This window comes from Eschscholzia californica, unplaced genomic scaffold (assembly GCF_041429995.1).
Source record: "Eschscholzia californica isolate CP2 unplaced genomic scaffold, dmEscCali1.0.p SCAF_1, whole genome shotgun sequence".
Classification (NCBI taxonomy): Eukaryota; Viridiplantae; Streptophyta; class Magnoliopsida; order Ranunculales; family Papaveraceae; genus Eschscholzia; species Eschscholzia californica.
In genome coordinates, this window is record NW_028238198.1 from 30245934 (window position 1) to 30273606 (window position 27673).

The following is a 27673-nucleotide window of genomic DNA, read 5'->3' on the forward strand; positions in this document are numbered from 1 at the left end:
TGGACCTAACTCTATGAGATAAATTCTGCAATAAGGAGGGACAGGAGATTCATCATATGATCGAATCTGGAGTGTTTGCTATTTTGTCTGCGAAGTCGGGAAGAGTTTCAAATTTTAATGGAAAATCAATAAGAATGCTCCCATCGGGTCAATTATTCGTGGAACCAGACCTTTAAAGGCTGACAAACTTAAGAAATGGTTTAACACAATGGGAAACAATGTCAATTCCATCCCGCTATCCAAGGATCCGCAGAAATGATGAAAAAATGTCGTACATTTATATGCCAAATCAAAGGCGATCAACTTGGAACATCTGAAAAACCCGACTTCAACTGTCAGTGCCACAATATCATCTGTCAAAATTGAAAGCTTTGCTATACAATATGTAGATATAAAACCCATATATATATATATATACCTGTCCTTGGAGGTCATCCCAAGGAGCCTTAAGCTAGCCCAACCTTATTTATACCAAAATTCAATAAATCTAATAAAATCTAAATTAGTACTTTCATAGACATACGTGTCGCAGAGTTCACAACCTCTGTAGCAAGAGATGGTGGAAGGGTCTAAGGGTGGGAATCGAGCACAAACGTTCGGTCTCGGGCACTCAAAGTCAAGGATGGAACTAGGAGTAGTAGTCAAGAGCGCCGAACAAAAAAACAAGTAAAAAATCTAAGTCTACCAATGCTCGAACCCAAGTGTCTCACATCTGAAACTCGGACCTCTACCATCTCACCCACGCTACATATATGTTATGAGTATGACTCGAACTTTATTTATACGAAAAGCCATAGAGCAATCAGCATTTCTAAAACAATTTACGGCAAGTCAAGGGGGACCATGGCCCCCTTTGGCCTGCATGTAGATCTGTCCCTGCTCAACGTGTCAGGTTGGCCCGGTCGGGTTCTCAATTTCAAAGTACACCAACAAACATCTTGCTCATCGTGTCTAGCTTATCACAAGAAAGTGATGCACACTGCCCCCCCCCATAAACACCAGTTTCTTCGTGCTTCGCGGGCCTCGGGTGACTTAGGTGTGGGGAACGAACAGATCTAAATTCTCACCCAAATCTAAGCACCCACTGAAATCAGATCTTCAATTCTCTATGTAAACTCTCCTCTACTTTCTCTCTCTACATCTATCTCTTTACCAACTTTTTTAATAAACTTTCAATAAAAAAAAAAAACTTTTTTAATAAACAAACAAAGGTCACTAATTATCTTCCATTTTTCATTATTGCCTCAAAAATCAATCCAATCGGAGGTTCTCTTTGTGTTTCTATTAGGTAGTTGGCTTTTTCATTCCAAATCCCCATTGACCCAGTTTTTCATTTTTCATCTTGTTTCTCTAATTGAATGAATTTGTCCAACGAGGCATACAGAAAAGAAAAAAAAATTAGAACGCACTTTGTATTTGTTCTAAGTAACAAAGGTTTTCAAGATTTCTTGATTTTGGTTGTAAAGTTTGAGGTCAGAAATAGTTCTGCTTTTCTAGATATGGGTTGGTAATGATGATGAATTTGTGTTTTTAACTTTGACAATTCAAATGGATCTCTGAGGTAGTATTACCATCTTCTGTTATCTTGCTTACTTTAAACAAGATATGAAGATTTAAGTTAGAGAGAACAAGATGAGAGAGATTGGAGAAAGAGGTGTGAGAAGAGAGGAGATGATGGAAAGATGTTCTGAGGTCATTATAAACATAAAGAAGCTTCTAAGGTTTAATCCAATGGATGAAATACAAGATTGAAGCCGTTGGATTATTCTATAGGTCGAGTTATTAAGCGGGCGTGTTTAGCGAGCTCTTGGGGATCGGTTTTTTCGGGCGGGGTGACGGGTGGGAGAGCCTACCCGTCCCCCGCCTATGAGTGCCTGAATGATCATGCCGGGCTTACCCTAGCCGCGTCTAAGGCGTCCATTATATGATTTCGGACCAGGTTTGACCGTAGGTCTCGAGTTCTCGGGCCGTTTTTCCAGCCCTAGAAGGGTTGGATGTAAATTGAACCACGATTGCTTTTTAATCAAAATCTTAGAGAAAGTTTTTGGGTTAATTCCGTTTTGGCCCCCATATTGTGACCAACTCACCGTTTTGGCCCCCAATTGTGTCCGGCAGTTCGTTTTGGCCCCAATTTCCTATTTGGCCCCACCATATTTTTGTAAGCTTCTCCATTCTACCCTTATGGCAATTTCGTAATTTAAATGTGTTTTCTTTCTCTTTGTCCACCTCACCAAGTAATTTCCACGTCACATTTGTCCACATAAGATCGCCGGAATATATCGCCGGAATATGTCGCCGACGACATCTTTTTCACGGCGACCTCCATTTTTTTCAAATAAAACTTAACCGATTTGTCGTACTCATTAACTTATCTCTACCCAAAAATCCCCCATTGATGAAATCTCTTCTATTCCACCTTGAGATTTCTGTTCCTGAAATTTATACCTCATTCAACAAATTAAACAAGAAAGATGAATAGATGATCACCACACAAATCATAACTTGATTGGATTCATTTTTCATGGTATGCACAATAAATAAATAAAAGAGGGAGAAACTTTTAGAGAGGGAAACAAGAGGATGGAGAAGTTAGTGATGATCATCACAAGAAAAACAAAAAAAGAGGAAAGTTTAGACGGAGAAACATTCCCTTTCTCTTTCTCTCTCTATATTCTCTTTCTCTTTGTTTCTCTATCAATACCAAGGCATTGAAGAACTCCTCATCCATTCAACAACAGTAACTGTAGAGAGAGAATATGAAAACCCAAATTAAAGTATGAAAAAAACAAAGTTAGGGATTTGTTTATCCATCAAGACCAAGGTATTAAAGAATTCTTCATCCATTCAACAACAGTAACTGTAGAGAGAGAAAATCAAATTTGAAATCAAAGAACAAACCTTAACAAGAAGAGATTTTGAGCAATCTCTCAATAACTTTTTTATCTAAAAATGTTGAAGCTACAGTTCGTGAACCGAGTAAACTGAGGAAAGGAGCTGACGTTTTTATTGAAGCCCTAAAACATGAAGAAGAACACAGTTGTTTTTGCTTATCTAGGTGGAGCTTATTTTAGAAATTCATCAAGCCCTAACTAGATCCAAAACTATAAGAAATGATCTTCCTAAACAAGAACAAGGTGGGATCTTTGCCGCCGGAGGTTATGCTCGTGCATCTGGTTGTGTCGGCGTCTGTACGTATCGCTACTTCTGGTCTCGGGCTCTCGGCCACACCAATCTCGTTAGTGGTGTTCCCGAACTCCTTGCTTGATTTTTTCCCAATCGGAACCGATGCTTTCCATGAAACCCCCTTGTTTCTATTGAACCTTCAACGGATCTGGTTTGGAAACCCAAACCAGATCTAGGGTTTGGTATTTTCTCAAATCCTGAAGTAAAGAGAGAGAGAAGAAAAGAAAAGAAGAAAGTTAGAAGGTGAAATTTATGTGTAGTTATGGTGGTAAGATTTAACCTAGACCTCATGATAATCAACTTGCTTATGCTTATGTTGGAAGAGAAAGAGAATATAGAGAGAGAAAGAGAAGATATAGAGAGAAAGGGGGTGGAGGAGATGATTGGAGAAGAATAAGTTAAAAAAAAATATATGGAGGTCGCCGGAAAAAGATGTCGCTGGCGACATTTCCCGGCGACATATTCCGACGATCTTATGTGGACAAATGTGACGTGGAAATTGCTTGGTGAGGTGGACAAAGAGAAAGAAAACACATTTAAATTACGAATTTGCCATAAGGGTATAATGGAGAAGCTTACAAAAATATGGTGGGGCCAAACAGGAAATTGGGGCCAAAACGAACTGCCGGACACAATTGGGGGCCAAAACGGTGAGTTGGTCACAATATGGGGGCCAAAACGGAATTAACCCAAAGTTTTTCTCCTCCAAAAATATCCTAGGGAGAGAAAGTTGGAGATCAGATTTTTTGGAGGGAAAACACGAAGATGGGCGGGAGGGGCCTGGTTTCAAGTAATTCAATTAAAATCGAACGGGTGTTAATTAACAATCTTAGATTAGATTTCTAATTGAACGGATTAAATTTGTTACCTATCGAATTGTAATATACTCGTTTGTACAGTAAAATATATTCCTGAACTATTTCTCTCTCCCAATCTCCGGCGTCTCTTCTATTCTGCTTGCGAGTGTGAAAATGGCGATGCCTCAACACCAATTCCAACAACAACAGCAGCATCAGCAACAAACTTCACAGTTGAGGTAAGAACAAAGAAAGATACAAGAGAAGATAATCGAAACCCTAGATTTTCATTTTAAATAGTTGACTGATTTTTATTCTTTTTATTCTCAAGGAACTTACCAACTATTGATCAAGGGTTTCCTCAATATATTCATCCATGTAATCTCTTTAATCTTCTTTCTATTTCGTTTTGATTCATTCTATTTCACATTTTCAGTGTGATTAAGCATTTTCTGTTGTTGTTTTTGTTATATAGTTCATGTTCCTGGATTTGCTCCTGCTCCGGTTTTTCCTTCTGATGCCTTTGATGGCGGATGGAGTAACGATGTGGAAATACCTAATAAGAGACTGAAAGAAGAAGATTTCTTGCAATCTAGATCAGTTTCTACTGGATTAGGGTTGTCTCTTGATTATAACCGTTTGGTTTCCTCAGGAGAATATCCGGTTCTATCTCTCTTCAATGGTGAAATTGATCAAGAGTTGCAGAGACAAGACGCTGAGATCGATCGTTTCTTCAAAGTTGAGGCAAGTTTATCTATTGAATTATAAGAATCACAATTTCATGATTCCTGCAAATTACATGGTCATAGATATGAATGTTTGAATCTATATGAGTAAGAATTGATTGTTTCAATCTAATTTCTTATCATCTCCAAAAAGCTTGTTTTTTTTATTTATTTATTTCAGATTTATGTTTTCGATTGTTTAGAATAATTTCTCTCATATGTTTTTTATGTTTTATGTATAAGCTAATTGGGAATTTGTTCAATTCATTCTTCTAAATAAAGGGTGAGAGATTGAAACAAGCAATCCTCGAAAAATTTCAAGCCAATCAACTCCAAACTATTGCAATCGCCGAAGGAAGAATCCTTCAAAAGCTTCGTGAAAAGGAAGCTGAAGTCCATGGCGTCAACAAGAAGAACCTTGAATTAGAAGAACAAATGAGACAAAAGATGGCAGAAGTTGTTGCCTGGCAGAAACAAGCAAAACATAACGAAAACATGATCACCAACTTAAAGTTTCATCTTCAACAAATATTAGTAAATAATCGAGATAGTAAAGAAGGGTGTGGTGATAGTGAGGATGATACAGCCTCTTGCTGCAACATCGGAGATACCGATTTTAACATCATTGGAAAGGAAAACAAGAACTTAAAGCAGCCAACGACTTGTAAGATCTGCGGAGTCAATCAGGTTTGCATGCTTTTGTTGCCGTGCAGGCATCTTTGCTTGTGTAAAGACTGCGATCGTAAATACGGGTTTTGTCCGCTATGTCAAACTCCAAAGGTTGTAGCCATGGAAATATTTATGTAATCAGACAACTTCGACATGAAATTTCAATATTTAAGTAATATATTTGATGTTGTTTATACTAATACCCTTACATTTCTGGTTTTAGCTATCGTAAATTCTTATATTTAACAATTCAATGTCCTAGAGGTTCTAACAATTGCTTGCAGAAAATTCTCCGATACTGGGTTTGCTTACTTTTACTTCATATTTATTCATTTTTCATTATTATTCTTCCTAGTTTTGCAATAGTGTAACTTGCTTAGTAAATGAAGAACTCACTGTTCTTGCATCACTTAAGCTTGTAATTATGTTAACTATCTTTATTGTCCTCGAGGATTCACAAAACAAAGGGTGGAAGGTTCGAGTCACTGACATTGTAGAAGCATGGAATGGAGTTATATTCTTTAGCAGTGATTTGAGCTACATATACTCTTAACTTCATTTTACGACCTCATTTGATTGATTTTGGACTTCTTGCAGTTGGAGAAGATACTAGAATTTCAAAAAAAAAAAAAATACAAAGACTGGTGAAGGATCGATAAACAATTGTTATTTGGTATATAAGCACAAGTCTTGAGCATGATGTATTATCTGCAACTTTGTCTAGATTTCCTTTTGTTGCAATCCAGGAGTATTGGTACGTGATTTTAACTTATTTCAACTTGTTATGCTTACTACAATTTGACATATACCGTACTTATCTAGAAACATTTTGTGTAGTCATTGATAAATTCCTCTTGTAGGAGAGATCTGTCTTATCATTTCTTTGTCAAAGAATACGTGTTAGTTACATTCTTCGGAAGGGCATCTTCTAGGTAGACAAAAATATTATATTACTGATCATTCTCTTGTAGTTGGTTAATGTGTGAAGGTCATGTTCTTCCATTAGAATTTCTTTTAGAAGGTTACTATCCTGGCCAAGTGAAATTGGTCATGGTAAGAGATAAATAAGAAACTAGGTGTGTATGTTACGTCCGACGTTTTAAAATATGTTTTTACGCCTCAAGGTGGTTTGTTGTCACTAAGCGAGGTGGCGCGTCAAGACATACACCTTGATGCGTGAAAGGCGTAAGCTATTCTTTTCTATGGAAAATGATATCAATTATGTAAAAGCATAATATAGCTTTCCAACTTCACTACCTTACTAATATTTAAACTAGTTTTAGTGTGGCTAACAGAGTTGGACGAAGTGAATAAAAAGATTGTTTTTTTAATAAGCTCTTATCGAGGATGGGGATTGAATCATTTTCCTTCTTGTACCAAGTTGGTGTTGACGAACTCAACCTGCTCTTTGTTGGTGAACAAATAATAGTTGATAGGTGAACTAATACCCCTGAATCTGTTTACTGATACATAAACCTCTCCGTCACTTCAATTGAGGCAGCCAGATGGAATTGAAGTGAAGATTCAGGTAGTGTTTTTTTTCCCAAGTCAGATTTATAATCTGACCCGAAGGTCTTAATTGATCTAGACAATATTATAGAGTTTGTTTTGTTTGACTCGTCGGAATGGCTGATATGGGTTGATTACGGGTACATTAAATTCAGACGCTTCAGTTGATTGTAGACGAGTCTTGTTCTGACAATGAAAGAAAACAAACACCAGCACGTTGCTCTTTTGATGCTTTAGCTAGATAGATATTTTATGATTCTGCTCCCTTTGTATGTTTTGGAACTCCTGCAGTAATTCTGTGCACTCATTAGAATGTTTTTTCTCGTGCATGTATGAGCAGGGAAGGCTGTAAAAATGCTGAATAAGGACTGGGTGGTGAAGGTTTTACTTCGTAATCTTTTTGAGCTCCTCAGGAAGCAGTGACACTCCAAGAAACCAGACCAAGAGAGGAAGGCATTCATTTGCTCCGTTTGATGGATTGCTCCGAGAACCATTGCATGAAACTAGAAACTAGTAGGTTCCTAGCCGACAAGCTCATGTAACAGAGAAGAGCTTCTTTTAATCTCCTTTAGATTTACGTATCTGTATAATAACGAATAATAAGAAAACTAGTAAAGCAATCCTTTATGTATACAGAACAAGGTTGTACAACTATGTGGCTCTTTATGAACTTGGATGACGTAAGAGCAATCCCAGTGTAGGGTTCGGGCTCCCAAATTTATGGAGCCTTTGGATTTTGAGAGCCCCTAGAATTTTCAAATGTCGGGTACCGAAAGGAGGGGTTGCCGATCAAAATTATATACGTGTGTGATCGTAGTCAATTTATCAAAAAAAAAATTGTTAGTTTCAAATATAAAATTTAATATAATTATGTGGAGAGGGAGAATTTTGAAAAGATTAACAAAAATAACTTATAAAACAGGTTAGACAAGAATTTAAAACAATAAAAAGAATAAAGAATAAAGAAAAAACAGATTTAAAAATAAATAAGAAGAAAAAACAGATTTAAAAAAACATAGAGAAAGGAAAAGAAAGAAAGAATTAAGAACACACCCGGTGGGACTCGAACCCACAATCGCCTGATTAGAAGTCAGACGCCTTATCCATTAGGCCACGGGTGCTGTTATGCCAAATGTGTTCCTATTCCATACTTAACCATCTAACTATCTAATTTCTTTAGACCTCAACATGCCTTACAAGGTTGCCCCAAATAGAAGAAGAGACCGAGAAGAACCTTTTTCCTTAGGGAAGTTTTTTTTTTGGGAAATTTGGCCAAAACTCCCTAAAAAATTATGACTTTGGTTAAAAAAAGATTCATCAAACTTTTTTAGGCTTCACCTCCCGGGTGGCATTTAGGTAATTTTTTATGATAGTGAAAAGACCAACCTAACCTTATTTAGAAAAATAGAAACTCCCTCTTTCCCAATCCCATCTTTCTCTTTCTAACTAAAAAAATTGGAAATACAAATTCCATATCTCTCTCTCGTTTCTCCGATTGCCTCCTCTTTCTGCTACTTCTTTACGTGTCAGACCTAGAAAATCTCAATTCTACGAATCATCCATTCAGATCTTCACTCAAGGTACTTTTCTCTTTAGCGATTTTTCATTTGAAGTATTTTCCACTGAAACTAGGGTTTCTATGTTCGATTGAGCTATGTTCCTTCCAATACTTCAAATTTTAGTGGAAATTACTCAGGGTTTCTATGTTCGATGTGCTTATGTTCGATTGAGCTTTTCCAAAATAGCTTAGAACAAGAGATAATTAATTACTCATTTCTTTCCGACTATCTCTGAAATTTTAGTTTTTGTTAGAAATTTCTCATTTTATATCTTTTCCTGACAATACTTTCTTCAAAACCCTATATTTTCAATTGTTTGAATTTCAATTGGTTTGAGTTTAGGATGATAAAAGGGTATTCTCTTGCAAAAGAGATGGGTGCTGGAAAGTATATAACAAGTGATACACTCACAGTTGGTGGGTATGAATGGGTTATTTATTTTTACAATCCTAAATAGACACCTTGCAAGGCCTTGCAAACACCTTGCAGAGCCTTGCAAGCACATTGTTAAGTCTAATTTATGTTCTATAATTAGACAACAATCCTATAATATCTTTGTTTTGTTTATAATCTCTTGACTAACAATCAAATTCTTTTGATGGACAATATGGGTAAAGCGGAAAAAAAAACAAAAGAGATCAAAAGATAAAGCGGTCGTAGAGAGGAAATTATCAATTCGGTCAAAGCTTAAATGGAGTATGCAAATGCATATCCGAATTCAAGGATTCGATCAACTTAAACATTATGGAGGTACTCAAGGAGACCCCTTTTGGGAGGTTATTTGAGGTGATATTTAAGAATTAACAAAGATAGAATTGCTAGTTCTTTGGAAAAAATGCTCAAATTTTTTGATTTCACACGTTTGGAATTCAACATAAGAAGCAGAAAGATAAAGTTGCATTATTATTTGGAGTTCCAAATCTTGGAAGTACAGATCTAGCAAGAGGAAATAAAAAAAAATTCGGACTTTGTCCGTAAATATTTCAATCAATTTGGAGAAGTAAACAAAACACACATTTATGATTGTTTGTTACAACACGCAAAAAAGTCAGAAGATACAGATAATGAAAATTATGATAAAGATTTTGCTACGATGTTGATACTCTACATGCTAGCATCACTTTTTTATGCAAGTGGTCCATGAGTTATACCACAGAATGTACTTAATGCTGTCATTGATTTTGATACTGTGAAATCAATCAATTGGGCAGCTGATATACATAAAGATTTGATGGACAAATTGTCAAAATGTGACAAAATTCCAATCTAGCTCGATGTGCAATATCTCTTTTGGTAAGTTTCTAATCATATTTAGCTTTATGTTGTTTCCTATTTTATTACAAAATGCTTTCTCATGATTCGTCATCTTTTTGTAGTACTTCTTTTGCGAAAGAATTAACATCATTTAAAGGATAAAAGGGAATGAAACATTGATTCCTCGGGTTGCTAGGTGGGATCTGTTTACATTGCAATCAACATTGAATGAATTTGATCTCAACAATATAAGGAGCAAAGATGTAAGATCTTATTGTTATGTTTTTACTGTTATTCCTTTGGTTATCTTTTATAATGTAGGTCTTTTCATTACAGTAACATCTTTGCAAGGCTGTTACAAAGTGTTTGCAAGGCCTTGCAAATCTCTTTCATTTTAAATGTCTTTCATGTTGCACTTTAAGATGAATGTGGATATTAATTACATTAACATCAATGCAGGTTTGTGACGAGTTTCTAGAAATTTCTGATGAAGAGAGACAGTTATTCTCTTCTTGGAATATTTTTGGAAGGAACTGAAAAGAATGAAAGCTCACCGGTGAAACGAGTGAATGTTCCTTCTAGAGCAACATTAGAAACTTTGATGGAAAGACTGGACAACCAAAAGAATGAAATTAGTATGCTTAAAAAAGAAGTAAAAGAACTGAAAGAAATAATGTTGTTACTAGAAAAGCGTCCAGAAAAAATTCATCATGGGGGAGAAATGGAAGAGGACGGAGAAAAAGATTATGAGGAGGATGAAGAGGGCAGCAACAAAGATGCAGAAGAATCTGAATCCGAAAAGATTGAAGAAGATGAGGGTAAAGAGCAAGAAAGAGTCGAAAATATGGTTTTAGCGATACTTGAAATCTTGTACAAATGCGAGGTTCAAAGTGTCAACACTTGGTTGCCCAAGTGGTTAAAAGGTTGACATAAACTCCAAACCCTGGAGATTCTAAGTTCGATTCCTAGAGGAGGTGGAATGCATGGTTTATTGAACTTGGATTATTAAAGTTATAAATAACTAGGTATCTCCCGCGCCCTACTGGCGCGGTCATTCCCGTCGGGCTTACGCCGGTCATGATCCAAAACTTTCATCTTACAAGCACGATGGGTTCAAGCATTCGCTCGAGGCACGTACTATGTTGTCTACATAGTACAAGCACGGTGGGTTCTAGCACTCGCTCGGATGCGTGTATTACGTTGTCTACGTAAATCTTCATCTGATGTCATATGGATCGGGCGGAAACCTAGACGTGGTAGCACCACATAATATTAAAATAGGCGAAAAAAGTGCTAACACGTCTAGGTTTTCGCTCGGCCCTTGTGACATCAGACGACGATTTACGTAGACAACGTAGTACATGCATCCGAGTCTGATGCTTGAACCCACCGTGCTAGTACTATGTAGACAACATAGTACGTGTCTCGAGCGAATGCTTGAACCCACCGTGCTTGTACGATGAAAGTTTTGAATCATGACCGGCGTAAGTCCGACGGGATTGACCACGCCCGCAAAGCGCGGGAGGTACCTAGTTAATTAAAAATATCCGTAGCCAAATTGATCATATCCCTCGAGTACCATATCAAAGTCTTTCAGTTCTGTAGGATATCTATTCAAATCATCTGTACAATTAAAATATGTGGAAAACTTTATTTCTCCCAACATGTCTAACAAAAGTGCTCATACATCAGTAACTTATAAGTAGCCAAATTTATCATATTACTAGGGTATAATCCGTGCCCGTTGGGCACGAAAATTTCTATATTTATGTTATACAAAATTATCAAATATTTTGGTCTTATACACGCTTAGCTTCTATTAGACCAAGATTTCAATATCTCAATTTTTGGAGACTTATAAGACGATGGATAGGATTCACAAATGAATATTGGACGACCAAGATTTAAATATCTCAATTTTTGTTAAGTGAAGAGAGTACTGAGTGGGAGTGAGCCATTAAAATTTTTCAATATCTAAGAACATTAAACAGACAAATCTCATTTGCAAGTTATTCATTATCTATGTCTTAAAGAAAAAGTTATACAAAATTTCTATATTTATGTTATAGAATTTCTATGTCTTAAACAGACAACTCTCCTAACCATCGTCTTATATGTCTTAAAATTTCTATATTTATGTTATACAAAATTATCAAATATTTTGGTCTTATACAAATATTGAAGTAATAAAAATATATTGAAAATAATAATCGAGATTATATTGAGGTGTTTGAAGGGAGAAAAAAGGAAATAGAGAAAAAGAGTTACAGAGTTACAGAGTTTTTAGGGGGTGGGTAGTTATTTTGACGGTTAAATATCTATCTTTTCAAAGACTCTTTAAAATGAAGGGTCATGATTTACAAAAGAAAAGAATCCATGGGTATATAGACCAAAATTAATTTGATAATAGGTCTATAGACCATTCTTCTTAGATTATGGATTTTTGGTCCTTTTACAAGAAGGGTATAAAGTATGGCTAATTTATTGGGTAATACCAAATGTATCCCAAATCAAAAAACCCCGGGTTTTTTGAATTTACGAGGGTTTTAGGAAACTTTCCCAAAACCCGTGGGCGTGATTTGTGGGGGATCTTTATTCAGCCGAAACAGATTGGATACCAATCTTCATAAAGACACTTTCTCTCTCTAAACCTACTTCATTTGGGATTTCAATCGGTTTAATGTACCTTGATTTTAGATTAAATTTAGGAAAAAACGATTAGATTTTCACGAAAATTTCTCTCTCTTCTATAATCTGTTTAGAAACAAAATCTAAACTTTCCCGAATCAATTTTCTCTCTCTTCTTTACAGATTTAATATGGAGATTTATTAGCCAAAAATATGGAGATTTATTAGAAAAAAAAGATAGAAACAAATCATAATTTCTCTCTCCTCTAAACAGATTTGGAAATCAAATTTTCTCTTTCCTATTATCTGAATCAATCTAGGATCAATTTAGCGTGATTTGGGGGTGAATATACAAAACATATATATCACTTTCTCTCACTTAACTTTCAGTTTTGGAAATAGTATATTTTTCTGGGAACATTAAAGCAGCATTTGTTTTCGTTTTTACTCATACATAAATACAAATCGAATACAAATTATGAAACAAATACGTAAATTATGTATTATTTATGACGAATAAACCATCATTAGTCAAGTATACAACGTAATTTATCAAATGTATTTGGGTCTTGATCAGTAAATTACACATACTTTCTATTACATAACACATAATTTCTTTTACATTACACATCGTTTACATTCTGTTACCAAAAAATCGTTTACACTATATTGTCGAAGAGCATATGTAGTCTTGAGCAGGACAAACAACATTTACACTATATTGTCGAAGAGCATATCCAAATGATTTTGCACCACCAGGAAACAAATGACCAACTTCAGTAGCAAATTCCATAAGTAACAACAAAACTGCAAAAAGAAAACATATACATTTGTTAACAAAACAAACAATTTACTAGAAACGACATGTATAATGGAATAAATTATGCATACTGTTTGTTAAACTTCATAATGTGTTAGAAGACAAACATAACGTTAGTTCGAATCACAAGGACACTGTTATGTGAAAAAATATGTATAATGTGCAATAAATTACATATAATTTTTGGAACATTTATTGTACTATAAACGGCAACTGTTTTGTGAAAAAGTACGCGTAAAGTACATGTACTTTATATCCAGAGAAAACAATGAATCTGAATATACCGCAAATCTGAGTCCGTCAGTGAAGATGAATCTGATCTGAAAAAAACTTCAGTAATGATTAAACGAAAATCTTAAGATACATACCACGAAAATTGGAAGATATAGAACATACCTAGATTGAATAAAACATTAAATATGATATAAAGATCAAAGATTTCATTATTGATATTAAAATTTTAGAGAGAGAGAGAGAAGTTTAGACTTCCATTTCAGATCTATCAAAGATGGAAATATATATTATGAGAAAGATCTACAATTGAATCGTTTTTTCAGAAATAATACATAACAATTTGATACAGTTTAAAAAATTAATTATTAGATCTGAAAAATGAATCTTAAAAACAAAATCGAAATATCAAATACATGAAAACAAAAACGAAATCTTACAAATGAATGTTCTCATTATGATTTTAGCAAAAATAATTACCTTCAAGAATTAATCTTCGATAAGTTTAATGGAGATGAATGTAGAGTTCTGATGTTAATAGTGGTTAAACAACTAGGTTAATGTTCTTGAAAATGAGATATACTATATTACGGTTACATATTAGATTTGTTAATATTTCTTTCATTATAATTCTGATTGGAGAGAGAAAGATGGAGACAATTAAGGAAATGATATATACATGATTATTTTGGCAAAAACGGTTACAAAATATATGGAAAGGTTATAATAGGTATTAATAAGGATTAAATATTATAGAGATTTGATATTTCTCTCGAGATGAATACAAATGGACTAGATCTCTTTTATGATGATTAATTTGGTTTTTAAATCCTTTTTAGGATTATAGAGGATTAAATCTCCTATTAGGACCCTATTTTTGGTCTATAGACTCAAAAATTAGAATCCATGGGTATATAGACCAAAATTAATTTGATAATAGGTCTATAGACCATTCTTCTTAGATTATGGATTTTTGGTCCTTTTACAAGAAGGGTATAAAGTATGGCTAATTTATTGGGTAATACCAAATGTATCCCAAATCAAAAAACCCCGGGTTTTTTGAATTTACGAGGGTTTTAGGAAACTTTCCCAAAACCCGTGGGCGTGATTTGTGGGGGATCTTTATTCAGCCGAAACAGATTGGATACCAATCTTCATAAAGACACTTTCTCTCTCTAAACCTACTTCATTTGGGATTTCAATCGGTTTAATGTACCTTGATTTTAGATTAAATTTAGGAAAAAACGATTAGATTTTCACGAAAATTTCTCTCTCTTCTATAATCTGTTTAGAAACAAAATCTAAACTTTCCCGAATCAATTTTCTCTCTCTTCTTTACAGATTTAATATGGAGATTTATTAGCCAAAAATATGGAGATTTATTAGAAAAAAAAGATAGAAACAAATCATAATTTCTCTCTCCTCTAAACAGATTTGGAAATCAAATTTTCTCTTTCCTATTATCTGAATCAATCTAGGATCAATTTAGCGTGATTTGGGGGTGAATATACAAAACATATATATCACTTTCTCTCACTTAACTTTCAGTTTTGGAAATAGTATATTTTTCTGGGAACATTAAAGCAGCATTTGTTTTCGTTTTTACTCATACATAAATACAAATCGAATACAAATTATGAAACAAATACGTAAATTATGTATTATTTATGACGAATAAACCATCATTAGTCAAGTATACAACGTAATTTATCAAATGTATTTGGGTCTTGATCAGTAAATTACACATACTTTCTATTACATAACACATAATTTCTTTTACATTACACATCGTTTACATTCTGTTACCAAAAAATCGTTTACACTATATTGTCGAAGAGCATATGTAGTCTTGAGCAGGACAAACAACATTTACACTATATTGTCGAAGAGCATATCCAAATGATTTTAGAGATTTGATATTATAGAGATTTGATATTTCTCTCGAGATGAATACAAATGGACTAGATCTCTTTTATGATGATTAATTTGGTTTTTAAATCCTTTTTAGGATTATAGAGGATTAAATCTCCTATTAGGACCCTATTTTTGGTCTATAGACTAAAAAATTAAAAAGAAAATTGGACGACCGTGATTTATAAATTAAAGTTATGACATGGCACCAAAACCTATGTCATTTGTTATATAGATAGTCACATTGATTATGGGAGTGGATCAAGGGCGCAGTTATTTTTTCAGTTTTAGAAAAAGCTATTGAAGAAACAAAATAAACCTCAGCTCACAGAAATAGTTGATAAAGAAACAAATAAAAAAAAAGCTACAAACATAAGAAACTTAGAATTTCAATTGCCGAATTTTCTAAATTCCAGGAAGACATTATTGGAAATAATGTTGAGTAAATGGTTTAGCATGTAGAATAAATAAAGAAATTACAAAATTTTAGGAAGATAATATTGGGTAGTTAACTTTCCAATAGATAATTGAAAATTTTGCATAGATGTTGTAAAATGAAGATAATTAGTTTATTTTAACATAAAGGTTGGATCTATCATTTTTCGTTTAGATTTAGAAAAATTAGATATAGAAGACGAAGAGATACAACTTTCAAAGAAGAGGATCAGAAGTCATGCTTACAAAGATGAAGCCTCTTAATCAATTCAAAATAATTCAATTAAACCAACTGGCATAAACAATTGAGAAGGAAAAAAAAGATAGATCCTTACATAGGATAAAAGATGAAAAAATACAAATCTAATAATTCGCGGTTGTGTACAAACTCATGTGTGCATAGTGAATTGTGATGTATGTTGAAGTAAAAGGAATCAAAGTTATTGCTATCATTCACAAACTGCTGGCACCAATTATGTCAGTGTATATCTATATACTCTGATGTAAATTTGCAAAAGCAATTAACAATCTTTACAAATTCTTAAAAGATACAAACACATCAAATACAGAGAGCCTCCATGAAAAAAGAATCAATGAAGGAGTAAAAAAACTATCCAAAAATTAATAATGGACACACCCTTTATGTCCTTCAGCCTTGATAATAGGATTTATGAATACTGCCTCCAAGGAAAAAGAAGACAATGAAAATTAAAATATAAAATAGAATATGGAAGAGTAAGAAGTTAAGAAAATTACGATAAGTGTTACATAGTTAGAAGATAAAGAAATAGTTACCTTTCAATGGTAGGTTAAGCTTAGAAAGAAATGGAGGAAACAGTATCTTATGCTCCATTGGTCTCTGAACTGATATTTTAGATTTAAAGAGTGAAAGGTGGAGAGCATTATGGCACTTAAATCAGTTTGAAATTCGAAATGGGGGTATTTAGCGAAACCCCTTCATCCCTAATGTCCAATTAGGGATGACCCCTTTTTTAATTGGATAATAAATAATAATAGGGATACCCCCTTTTTTGTACTTAAAAGTACAAAACCACCCTTGTTCTTATTGTTTCTTTTTTTTCTTCGATATCTTATATCTCTTCGATGTTATATTTATCAACTTATTTTTGTTTCTCGTATCTATCTTTTTTTAATTTACTAACAAAATTTTCAAAAATTTTAAAAATTGATAAATCACAACAATTCGAAATAAAAATCGTAAATTCTAAGAAAAAACTTAACTTTCCATTTGTTTTTTTCTTTTACGATAAAATTGATGTACGTTACCCATTTGAAGAAGACCTCTTGATATTTATTGTTCTTTTTATTAATTATAACTCGTATTATTCAAAAAATACAAATGGAAATTGAGATTATGAATCAAACAAAAAGTAAAAAAAATTAAAATAAAATTACTCAATGAACTTGCAAATGAGATTTCAAAATTCTTAGAACGGACAAAATTAGAGTGTTATGTTAGTCATGAATTTACAAAATAAATAGAAAAATTCACGAGAAGACCAAAATTAGAATGTTATGTCGGTCGTAATGATATGAAAGAGAAGAAAATAAAATACAATATGTCGGTCGTTGTGATTTATCAATTTTAAATTTTCGATAAATGTTGTTGGTAAATAAAAAAAGATGGATAAGAGAAAAAAAATTATGAGAAACGAAAAATAAATTGATAAACATAACATCGAAAAGGTATAAGATATCAAACAAAAAAAAAGGGTAGTTTTGTACTTTTAAGTACAAAAAAGGGGGCATCCTTAATATCCAAGGAGGCATCTCTAATTAGACATTAGGGATGAGGGGGTATCGCTAAATACTCCTTAGAAATGCCTAAAGGTTGGTTGTCTTGGTGGCGGATCAATATTAGGTAGTTTTGGATATAGTGGTATGAAGTGGGTGGTTATAAAAAAAAATTGAGAGAAAAGAGGTATTCAGTTATTTATTTTAGAAATATTTTGGGGATGGACAGATCTCTGCTCCCATGATTTAGGTAAGTGTCGATTATACCCTTATTCCAGAGTTAACATACTCCATTGTTGTAAGGGCATAAAACATAGAAGAAGTCTGGACGGTTATAAAAGTAGTTATTTAAACATGTGTCTTTTATTTTCAACAAGTTCACGTGGATTCAAGATTAATTTCTCACTAATTAATTTCCCATTAATTGATTCAAAAAAACTTCCACTAATTAATGGCTAAGATTTGTGGGAAGAGATTGAATGGTTCAGATTTATAAAGCCAAGTTATGACTTGACACTCAAAACCTAGCTAATTTGTTATATAGATGTAATAAGTTTGTCGGGCTTCAGACTTCTTTCATGTTATTGGGCTTTAGGTCTCTTTCATCATTAGTTTCCCTTAGTTTAACTTAGGCGGTTATGTACTTATCACATCTTCATGATGTATCAATGTCTTGTAACGACTAACGTTAATCTAGTCGATTTCTCAAAAGAAAACAAAAAATACGAGGTTCAGAGTCTAAACAAATTGAGTAACTTTAAAAATGCTCCTTCAAATTGTTATTGACGCATCCCTCGAAGCAAAATTTACAAACAAAATTGTGAGGACATGGGGGCGCTAATAAAACTTCCCATACCAGAATATCAAATATGTTTTTTTTTAAAGAAATTGACTACTATCTATCTAAGTTAGAAGCCATTGATACATCATGAAGGACGATAACTATCTAATTTAAACTATAATGAAAGAGGTCTAAAGTCCAACAAATTTATTATATTATTTACTTTATATTCTACCTAAAGTAGGTGGAATAAATCCTGAAGACAAACTGCTTCTAAAGAGACTCGATATCACGATTGTCCAACCGCTACACCAAAAGACTCTCTCTCCGTTTGGAATTTAGAAGACTATCGGAGAAGATAACGTTTTTTTTTGTTCTTTCAATGGCTTTTCTTCGAATTGGATCCGGACTCCCACGCTGTTTTTCTCCTAACCTCTTCTCCAATCTCTCTCCTCCTTCTTATTCTTCTTGTTCTCTCTCTACCATTTCTGTTTTTCGGTTACCGACAGAATTAAAAAGAAACAGAGGAAGAGAAAATAGAATTCTCCGTCGTCGCTTAATTCTTGGAATAGGAATTCCATCTCTGAGTCAGTTGATGAATATGTCTAGTAGAGGTGGAGGAAAATATTTTCTCGCATTTGCAAAACAGAAAAATGTCACCCCTGTTGAAGAGGTGATGAGTTTTCTTCAATTATTTTATCTTTTTAAGTGATTAAGGTAATGGGTTTTCTTTAATTTCTTTGTTTTGATACTAATTTTTGTTTATTTCATGTGTTAGTGTGATTAGGGTACTGGGTACTTCTCAATTTTAGATTTTTATTTTTTAGGGCATTTTTTTTTGGAGAAATGAGTTTAAGGTTCTTAATTTACATATTTTAGGAGTTATTTTTTCTCCTTTGAGGGTTTTACTCGATTTCTAGTTTAGAATCATGATTTGGGTAATGGGTTCTTCTCAATTTTTGGTTTCATTTTTTAGGGTAAATTTATTTGGAGCTAAATGAGTTAGGGTTCTTTTTTTTTTAGGATTTTTTTTATTTGTGGGTTTTACTTAATTTCTAGTTTAGAATCATGAATGCAAATAGAAAAATTGTAACTTTTTTGTTTTTTGGATCAAATTGGAATAGGTACTGAAGAATGTGGAATGGCCAGATGAATTTCCCTTCAAACCAGAGGATTTCCAGAGATTTGATGAGTATATTTACTCCTAACTCCATACTTCTTTTCTCTCATAACTTCCATATTTTTGCTTCTTGTGTATAGTAAGTAGTCCGTTTTGTGGTTGGGTTAAGCTTAGATTTGGGTTTAATTTTCAAGCTTGGTTTCTCCAATAGGAAAAGACGGGTTTTTGAAAAACGGGTTTTGGTTGGGTGGTAACATACTAACATGTATATCTCTCATTTCCGAGAGCAGAGTCTGATTCTTGGTCGTGAAGGTTTATGGTCCCCGGTTCCTCGCTATAAAACCACTGTGTCGTTTCACGAAAAAATAGGAGACGAGATTCAAATTCTCTTACTCTGGATTTTGGGAGATGTTCTTTTTTAAAACAGTAAGATGCGAACCCTGGTCTGCCAGTGGAGACACACTCATGTTACCACCTTACGGAAGTGGGTTTCACGAGTACAAGATGTTATTGTTGTTTCTATAAGGATCGTCCATTTTCTCGATAAACATAACTAAGTTTCTAAAATAGAACAGATGGCTTGTTTAGGTCATCGGATTCTGTATTCTATGAGTCTCCTCGCTTTGTGACACATATCGACGATCCTGCCATTGCTGCACTTACTAAGTACTACTCAGAGGTTTTCCCTCCTAGTAACACTCCTGGAATAAGCTTACTAGATTTATGCAGCAGTTGGGTAAGAAGTTTATGTTATCTTCGTCTTCACTTCTTTCAAACTAAACTTGCTATATATTGTTCGTTGCTTCGATGTTAGTAGTGAAAATATTTTATGTGAATGAAGGTGAGCCATTTTCCAGCAGGATACAAGCAAGATAGAGTAGTAGGCATGGGTATGAACGAAGAAGAGCTGAAGCGAAACCCGGTATGTTTAATGGTGCATAAGATGTTTAAAAGTTTTGGAAGTTCTAAGAACAATGTTGAGCTTTCAGTGATAGTTCCACGTCGAGATTAACTGTTTGTCGAAAATATTCATAACACTCGTTCTAAAGGGAATCAACATATCTGCAAAGGGTCTTTTATGTGGTGGACAAGGTCTCGAGGCCGAGCTCCATGGCAGATTCCTTGTCCTTCTTCAGGACTCTAAAGTCTAAACCGGTTGCATCTTATGGGCAGTTACACGAGGTGCCGGGTCTGTGGTTGGTCGTGTCCACTTTTGGACTTAACATGGCACAGCTTGACGATATGATGTCCCCTAAAGCCACCACCCTCGAGACCGTGGCAGGCCGGGCATCGTAGACAGGTTGTACTAGGCCTTGCCGTTTCCAAGTAGGCACGACCTACTACGAATCTCGAGTTGGAAACTCGAAGCCTTGAGGGGTTAAGTTGAAGGAAAATTAACCGTCATAGTATTCTCACTGAATCACTAAATCAAATCATTTATGTTGCAGGTACTAACAGAATATATCGTGCAAGATTTGAATGTAAACCCTAAACTTCCGTTCGGGGATGACTCTTTTGATGTCATAACTAATGTGGTAAGTTTCTCCTTAATTTCGATCTCTTTTCTCGTATTCTAGTTTCCATGTATATATTTTCTCGAAATTGGTTTCACATAACAGTTCTACAAGTAGATAATTATTAATACCTTTAACTTGATTTTTTTTCCTCAAAACCTCTCGTCTTGGATTACTAGTTATCAATCTTTTTCTCCTCGATCTTGTTCCTTAGTTTACTTCTACTTTTGGGCTTATCCTGCCTCTTATTATATCAAACAGGTAAGTGTTGATTACTTAACAAAACCTATCGACGTCTTCAAAGAGATGTCCCGAGTTCTTAAGCCAGGAGGTTTAGCTATAATGAGGTAATACTAACCGTTTACTTTTTGAAAGTCCCACTTTGAATTTTACGGTTGCTATGGTTCAAATGATCTTAAATTTGTAATCACATAGGTTACTTGCCGAAAGTTATATTTGCGAATTTCATCAGCCAAAATCTTTTTATTGTTTCGTAAAATATATGCTCAGTTTTTGTTGATATGGTTGGGAAATCAGCTTCTCGAATCGTTGTTTTTTCACAAAAGCGATATCTATATGGACATCAACCGGTGATGCTGATCATGCTCTCATTGTTGCGTCCTATTTTCATTATGCCGGCGGTTTTGAACCTCCTCAGGTACTCCAATATATCATTCTTCCGCTATAGAATTTTGTAGTGTGGTTCATTTTAAGATATCAAATGTGTAACATTTCCTGTCCCTGAGAGAACCGTTATAACGATCTTCTATTACTATTTGTATTTTCCTAATGCTTTTTTCTGTACTGACTGTTATAGTGACCGTTTTTTAGCTAAATAATTGTTTTATTGTTATAAAGTAAACGTTAAAATGTCATTTTTCCATTTTGCTAACTTTCTTACCATGTTTCAGTGAAAAATAATATAACAGCCGATATCGTTTCTGTTATAACAATAACAACCATCGACTATTATACACACTGGCTGAGATTTTCTGCCCATTACTTGTCGTTCGACTCTCTTTTGATATAGCAAATGAGTTGAATCAAGGCCCTAAACTAATCCATTTTGCCCATGATTTTGTATGCAGGCTATGGATATATCTCCGAATCCAGGGCGTTCAGATCCGATGTACATTGTTTATTCTAGAAAAATATCAACAGCTTAAACCATCCATATCTGGAACTGAAGATCGTTTCTCTCTCCTGTATGTAAAAGAACTCACATCATGGTTCTGGTAGTTCACAATTGTTGTAAATCTTGAAATTGTATAATGAGTAACTGCAATATAACCATGATCTCTAGTGGGAAACCTTGTACATTGAGAGAATGTTTCTTTGTATTTGGACCCTCATATATCAAGTGATAGTCTGCCTAGCCACATACCCCGGTCGAGATTCAACCAAGATTGTCTCTATCTAAATTCTGTCCAGCCACATAGTACGATCGAGATCCGATGATTCAAACGGGGTAGAAGAGTCCGATGATTGTAAATATGTCGAATAAGGACGGCGGACGACCATTGCATGAAACTAGAAAGTAGCAGGTTCCTACCTGACAAATTCATGTAACAGAGAAGAGCTTGTACAAGATTGAAAAGAAAAAGGTGTTCTACGACACACCCGGTGGGACTCGAACCCACAATCGCCTGATTAGAAGTCAGACGCCTTATCCATTAGGCCACGGGTGCTCCCCTGCTTATTATGTTCTTTTGGCTTTCAAATTAGAATTGAAACGCCTACAGAGTGACGGGCCTACACCCAAAAAGTGGGAGCTTATAGGAGTTGCCCATCCAACTCCTGTAACCATGTGATTGGAATACTTCTTTTCTCCCATTCTTAGAGCATCCCCAATGGGACACTAACAAATACTCTATAAATCCTATTTGTAAAGTGTCAATGGAGTTTCTCTTTCCTAAATATTAATATAGAGACATGGTCTCCAATGAAGATCTCTAAAGTCTCTATACTTAATACACATGTCCCCTCTTCAATCCAATTGATAAAAAGTAGTTGAAAAACAAAGTTTTCTATTGGTTGGAATTTTAAAGTAACACTTAGAGCATCTCCAATGGGACACTCTAATAAACACTCTAAAAGTCTAGTTGTCAAGTGTCAAATAAAGATTCTCTTTCCTAGTGTCAATATAGAGACACTCTACATTTGTTTGGTCTCCAATGGAGATCTCTAAAATCTCTTACTTAATACACATGTCCCCTCTTCAATTCAATAGATAAAAAGTAGTTGAAAAGCAAAGTTTTCTATTGGTTGAAATAATAAAGTAACACTTAGAGAGTCTCAAGTAGACACTCTCATTTTAGAGATTCTCTCTCTAGACACTCTATAATAAATGTGTCCAACTCATGATAGAGTGTGTAACAAAGTGTTCCATTGGAGATGATTTTTTAACAAAAACTCCAAAGAGTCATATGTGGCACTCTAAGTGTTAGAGATTGAGTGTCCCATTGGAGATGCTCTTAGAGAGTCTCATGTAGACACTCTCATTTTAGAGTTTCTCTCTCTAGACATTATAATAAATGTGTCCACCTCATATTAGAATGTCTAACAAAGTGTTCAATTGGAGATGGTTTTTTAACAAAAATTCCAAAAAGAAATATGTGGCACTCTAAGTGTTAGAGATTGAGTGTCCCATTGGAGATGCTCTTAGCAAATTGAGCCCATAAATAAACCTTAGAGCATCTCCAATGTAGAGGGGGCTGGGCCCCCCGCCCCTTAACTCCAACCCATGAGCCCCAGGGCTGGGCTCCCAGTGGGGCTGGGAGCCCCATGCTCCTGGGCTCCCAAATGGGAGCCCGGGCTGGGGGGCTCCCAGCCCCTAATGTGACCATTGGGGTGTTCCCAACGGTCACATTTGGGGTGGATTCCCTAAAAAGGGATCCGCCCACTTTATTTATTTATTTATTTATTATAATTTTTTTTAAATTGATTTTTTTAATCTTGTTATTATTTTAAATACTTCTTTTTAAAGTATTTTTCTCTAATTTTTTATTTTTTTTGTGTTTATCTTTTTGAAATTTTCTCTCTCGAATAATATCACACTTTGATTCATAGTCGAAATCTAATAATTCATAGTCGAAATTTAAAATCAAAATTTCGCACACATACTTCGCACACGTATATTATTTGATTTGGGAGCCCCGGTTGTGAGTCCGACGTTGGAATAGAGAAAAGCTCCGGGGCTCCCAAAATTCAGGGGCTCCCAAAATTCAGGGGCTCCCAAAATTGGGAGCTCCACATTGGAGGTGCCCTTAGAGCATCTCCAATGCAAGTACTGAAGAAAAACTTTAAAAATCTTATGTGTCAAGTGTGAAAAATAGATCTCTAAATGGTTTCTTCCCTATTTGTCTATTTAGAGATACTTTATTAGATTGTCTTCTCCAATGCATCACTCAAGAGAAACTCTAAAAACTTGTATTTTAGTATAAAACTTGTAATTTAGAGTGTCCTCTTAAAGATCTGTAAAATAACTACTGCCACCTCATTTTAGAGATCGAAGTTAAGTGTTGCATTGGAGATGGATTTTGAAGAGAAACTCTATAAAATCCTATTTGACTCTCTAAGATTTAGAGTCTAAGTGTTGCATTGGAGCTGCTCTTACAGACATAGTGGGAAGTTAGCGAACATGCTTTGATGTTTTGAGCAAATTGGGGTTTTTACTACTTATGAATAGTAGAAGACCCTACTCCCCAAAATTGTACATATATGGAAGCCACATTGTTTGTCACATTAAATTAATTTGTTGACGTTCAGGTGGATATAAAATTGGACCCAAACATCGAAAATTATGAATTTCTTTAACGGGGGATGGGATTTAAGTCCAAAATCGCATGATCAACGAGTCTAGAGACCAAAGATAATCTGAAATAGAAAATAAATCCACTCAAAGTAAATTACATGTCTATCCTTTTATTGTCGTTTACTGCCTAACCTATCCTAAGTAAAAAAAAAAAACAACTCAATATAAAAGATACTACTCCCTCCGTCCCAAATTAAGAGTCCCACTTTGAAAAGTCAATTTTTTTTCACAAGTTTTGCTTTTCCATTTTTACCCATATTAATTTAGTAGTATATCTTTTTTGGAATTTTAAGAATTATGGTAGGGTATTATTTCTCTCACTTCACTTACCATAAGTGTCCAACTATTGAAAATAAAATTAAACACTAAATTAGAAACACAATAAAACGTGATAATCTTAAAATTCAAAATTAATTAATTTTCACTATTCTGAAATTTGGCGCTTTTTATTTTCATTATAACTAAATTTGAGTTTTCAAATTAGAATTCAATTGTGAACAAAAAATTGAATTTACCGAAAGTGTTGTTTTGACAAATTTTAATTCTTGATTTCCAAAATAGATTAGTAGCACTATATAAGACTAATTTCCATAAGCACAAAATTATTCAAATTAATCATTCCTCGAGTTTTATGGTAGCAAATGTTGGTTGTATTTTATGTTTTGGTGTTTTCTTTCTTAATTAATCTCATACCCAAATAATGTTGATTTTAAGCCATTATGGAAAGCGGGATACTTTATTATGGAATGAGTTAGATTTTGGTGTTATTCAACTAAGAAAAATTCTAATTAGCTAATGATAACTCTAAAATCCAATACAAGGGTATACTTGGAAAAGGTAGAGATTTTATATGATATAAAAAGAAATGGGACTCTTAATTTGGGACAGACCAAAAAGGAATACATGACTCTTAATTTGGGACGGAGGGAGTATAATATATAGAGATTCATTAAATTATTTCTTAAAAAATAAACTTTCTTTCCCCGGAAAAATTTGCCTTTTTCGTTTAGTATAACTAAAAAAAGTAGCCTTTTCTGTTTCAAAAAAATAACAAAAAAAAACGGTTGCCTTTTCCTCAAATATCAAACCGAAGAGAGAGAGAGAGGGAAACTCTTATCATAAACACGCCTAAAATAAACCTAACAGAGAGAGAGCATCGAGTAGGAGAGGGGGATAATCCATTGTTGGTTTCGTTCATCATCATCAACAGTAAATAGTAAGTTATTTCTAGGGTTTAGTTGTTTCGAAGTGGTTTAATGGAAGTTATTTTCAAAACCCTAAATCAGTTCAAAGTGAAGAGTATGTTTCTTTTTTCCATGCAACAAAAAATTTGTATGGTTACCTTGTCTCTGTTGTTGTGTAATTTCTTTGAAGAAATAACATATGAAGCTTGATCTCTTTATAAATTGTAGTTACTACTACATCTTCTGCTTAATTTTTTTATTTTAGAACGACAATTTAGGGTTCTATCTAATTTAGGGTTTTGTATTATAGACTTTCAAGCATAGTGTTAGATCCAGAATATAGTTACTTTCAATAAAAACTTAATATTTTGTCTAGCATTATTAAGTTTCTTATAAAAGTTTATCAATGATTACCTGTCAAACCTGATTTTTTAACAACCATAGAACATTACGTGGTGTAATATGGGAAAAAAATGAAAAAATAAATTGGAAAAACAATGTCATTTTTTTTGTCTAGCATTTTTTAAATTTATCATAGAACCTTGAAATGGTTACTGTTCAAAACTGATTTCATAAGAAAAATGACTTGTTTGATTAGCATTTTTTAGTTTCTTATAGAAACGCATAAATGGTTACAACCCAAAAATGTTGAATTGGTTTGTTGTTTCAACTTTGACAGGCCTGATTGTGGGTCGTATGTGATTTTGCACATGGAAGAACATTATATCGAATTGAACTATAAACATTTTCCTAACGAGATGCCAAAAGATGATTGGACAAAACTAGCGCAAAGTAAGATGGGTGAACTCAAAATGTTTAAGTACTTTAAATTGTATTTTGTAACGGGCTATGTGATAAAACGTAACAAACATGTTTATGTTTTAAGTTTGAATAACATCTTGAGAAGTTATGGGATTATTTATCAATGTTCTATAATACCACAATTATATTATATTTTAGATGTCGTTCAACAGGTTTATAGATACGATAAAGATGTTACTCAAATTTCTTGGACACTACTGAAACTATACAATTATAATATGTGGTAGGGCAAAGTCATGATGAACTCAAACACTTAATGCTGAATCCATTGATGACATATATAACTAAGGAAACAAATAGTTCGTACAAAAATATATAAAAAATCTGGACATTTTGATTGAAATATAACACATGCTAAAACCAACCTGCTTTGATTGTATTGAAAACTGCTAAATTGCTAGAAACATCAAACAAATTTTTCTAGCATGGTCTAATGGGTATAAAGTTACCAGTAAGATGTTAACAACATTTCTCCAACACTACCAGCATTTTTTCAGTTTTTCGACATTTTGTAACTTACTCTAGCCAAATCATAATACCAACTGAAACATTGATCCAAATACATATGAGTATAACTACGATAATATCGTAACCATTGATAAAGTTTAATAGGAAATAGGAAAATCCTCTTGTTTAAATTCGATAATCTGGTAACATTGATTAAATTCTCTAAACATATAAAAGACATAAGTAGAATATTTATGTTTCTAGCAGAATACGTAAACCTTCATAATCAAAATTTAAGTTAGTTATTATATAGCTGTCGTGCATGAAGCACTATTGTGATAAGCCGGTTTTTTACACCGACCGCAACCCCTCATTTTTTTGGATATGTTTCCTGAGCTCTCTCTTCTTATTGTCCTTGGTCTTCCCGGTTTTTTTTTTTTGTTAATGGAGGTAGTGTTCTTGTTTCATCGATGTACTTCATTGGCTCATCATAATTTGGTATTGGGTAGACATAA

The 27673-nt window shown here is 33.9% G+C and overlaps 2 protein-coding genes and 2 non-coding genes across 6 annotated transcripts; 2 read left to right on the forward strand and 2 right to left on the reverse strand.

Annotated features, from left to right (window-relative positions):
• The first annotated feature begins 3901 nt into the window (after positions 1–3901).
• LOC147565930 (putative BOI-related E3 ubiquitin-protein ligase 3) lies at positions 3902–7534 on the forward strand. 3 transcript variants are annotated; one of them, XR_015230320.1, is made up of 5 exons: positions 3902–4219; positions 4312–4358; positions 4456–4724; positions 4988–6810; positions 7224–7534. XR_015230320.1 is itself a non-coding variant. In XM_086652389.1 (4 exons), exons 1-4 carry the CDS (start codon positions 4155–4157, stop codon positions 5510–5512), a joined length of 906 nt encoding a protein of 301 aa, XP_086508515.1. In that variant the 5' UTR covers positions 3902–4154; the 3' UTR covers positions 5513–7534. The 3 variants fall into 3 exon arrangements, 1 of the variants encoding a protein (XP_086508515.1); XR_015230319.1 differs by having other exon boundaries at positions 4988–6128; XM_086652389.1 differs by having other exon boundaries at positions 4988–7534.
• Positions 7535–7931: 397 nt separating this feature from the next.
• On the reverse strand, positions 7932–8004 carry TRNAR-UCU (transfer RNA arginine (anticodon UCU)). The gene has a single exon. It is a non-coding gene; the product is annotated as a tRNA-Arg (tRNA).
• Positions 8005–18515: 10511 nt separating this feature from the next.
• LOC147565932 (S-adenosyl-L-methionine-dependent methyltransferases superfamily protein) lies at positions 18516–22201 on the forward strand. Its single transcript, XM_086652394.1, has 8 exons — positions 18516–18930; positions 19382–19449; positions 19966–20113; positions 20219–20299; positions 20826–20912; positions 21153–21238; positions 21429–21549; positions 21980–22201. The coding sequence occupies exons 1-8, from the start codon at positions 18640–18642 to the stop codon at positions 22055–22057; spliced, it is 960 nt and encodes a 319-aa protein (XP_086508520.1). The 5' UTR covers positions 18516–18639; the 3' UTR covers positions 22058–22201.
• Positions 22202–22506: 305 nt separating this feature from the next.
• TRNAR-UCU (transfer RNA arginine (anticodon UCU)) lies at positions 22507–22579 on the reverse strand. Its single transcript has one exon. It is a non-coding gene; the product is annotated as a tRNA-Arg (tRNA).
• Positions 22580–27673: the final 5094 nt, after the last annotated feature.

What these genes read in the sequence shown, in the direction of transcription:
- LOC147565930 (XM_086652389.1), top strand. Translation starts at nt 4,155, where the DNA reads ATGGCGATGCCTCAACACCAATTCCAACAACAACAGCAGCATCAGCAA. An exon ending in CAACAAACTTCACAGTTGAG is followed by an intron (nt 4,220 to 4,311) that starts GTAAGAACAAAG and finishes TTTATTCTCAAG; the next exon opens with GAACTTACCAACTATTGATC. An exon ending in TCCTCAATATATTCATCCAT is followed by an intron (nt 4,359 to 4,455) that starts GTAATCTCTTTA and finishes TTTGTTATATAG; the next exon opens with TTCATGTTCCTGGATTTGCT.
- LOC147565932 (XM_086652394.1), top strand. Translation starts at nt 18,640, where the DNA reads ATGGCTTTTCTTCGAATTGGATCCGGACTCCCACGCTGTTTTTCTCCT. An exon ending in ATGTCACCCCTGTTGAAGAG is followed by an intron (nt 18,931 to 19,381) that starts GTGATGAGTTTT and finishes AAATTGGAATAG; the next exon opens with GTACTGAAGAATGTGGAATG. An exon ending in TAGATTTATGCAGCAGTTGG is followed by an intron (nt 20,114 to 20,218) that starts GTAAGAAGTTTA and finishes ATGTGAATGAAG; the next exon opens with GTGAGCCATTTTCCAGCAGG.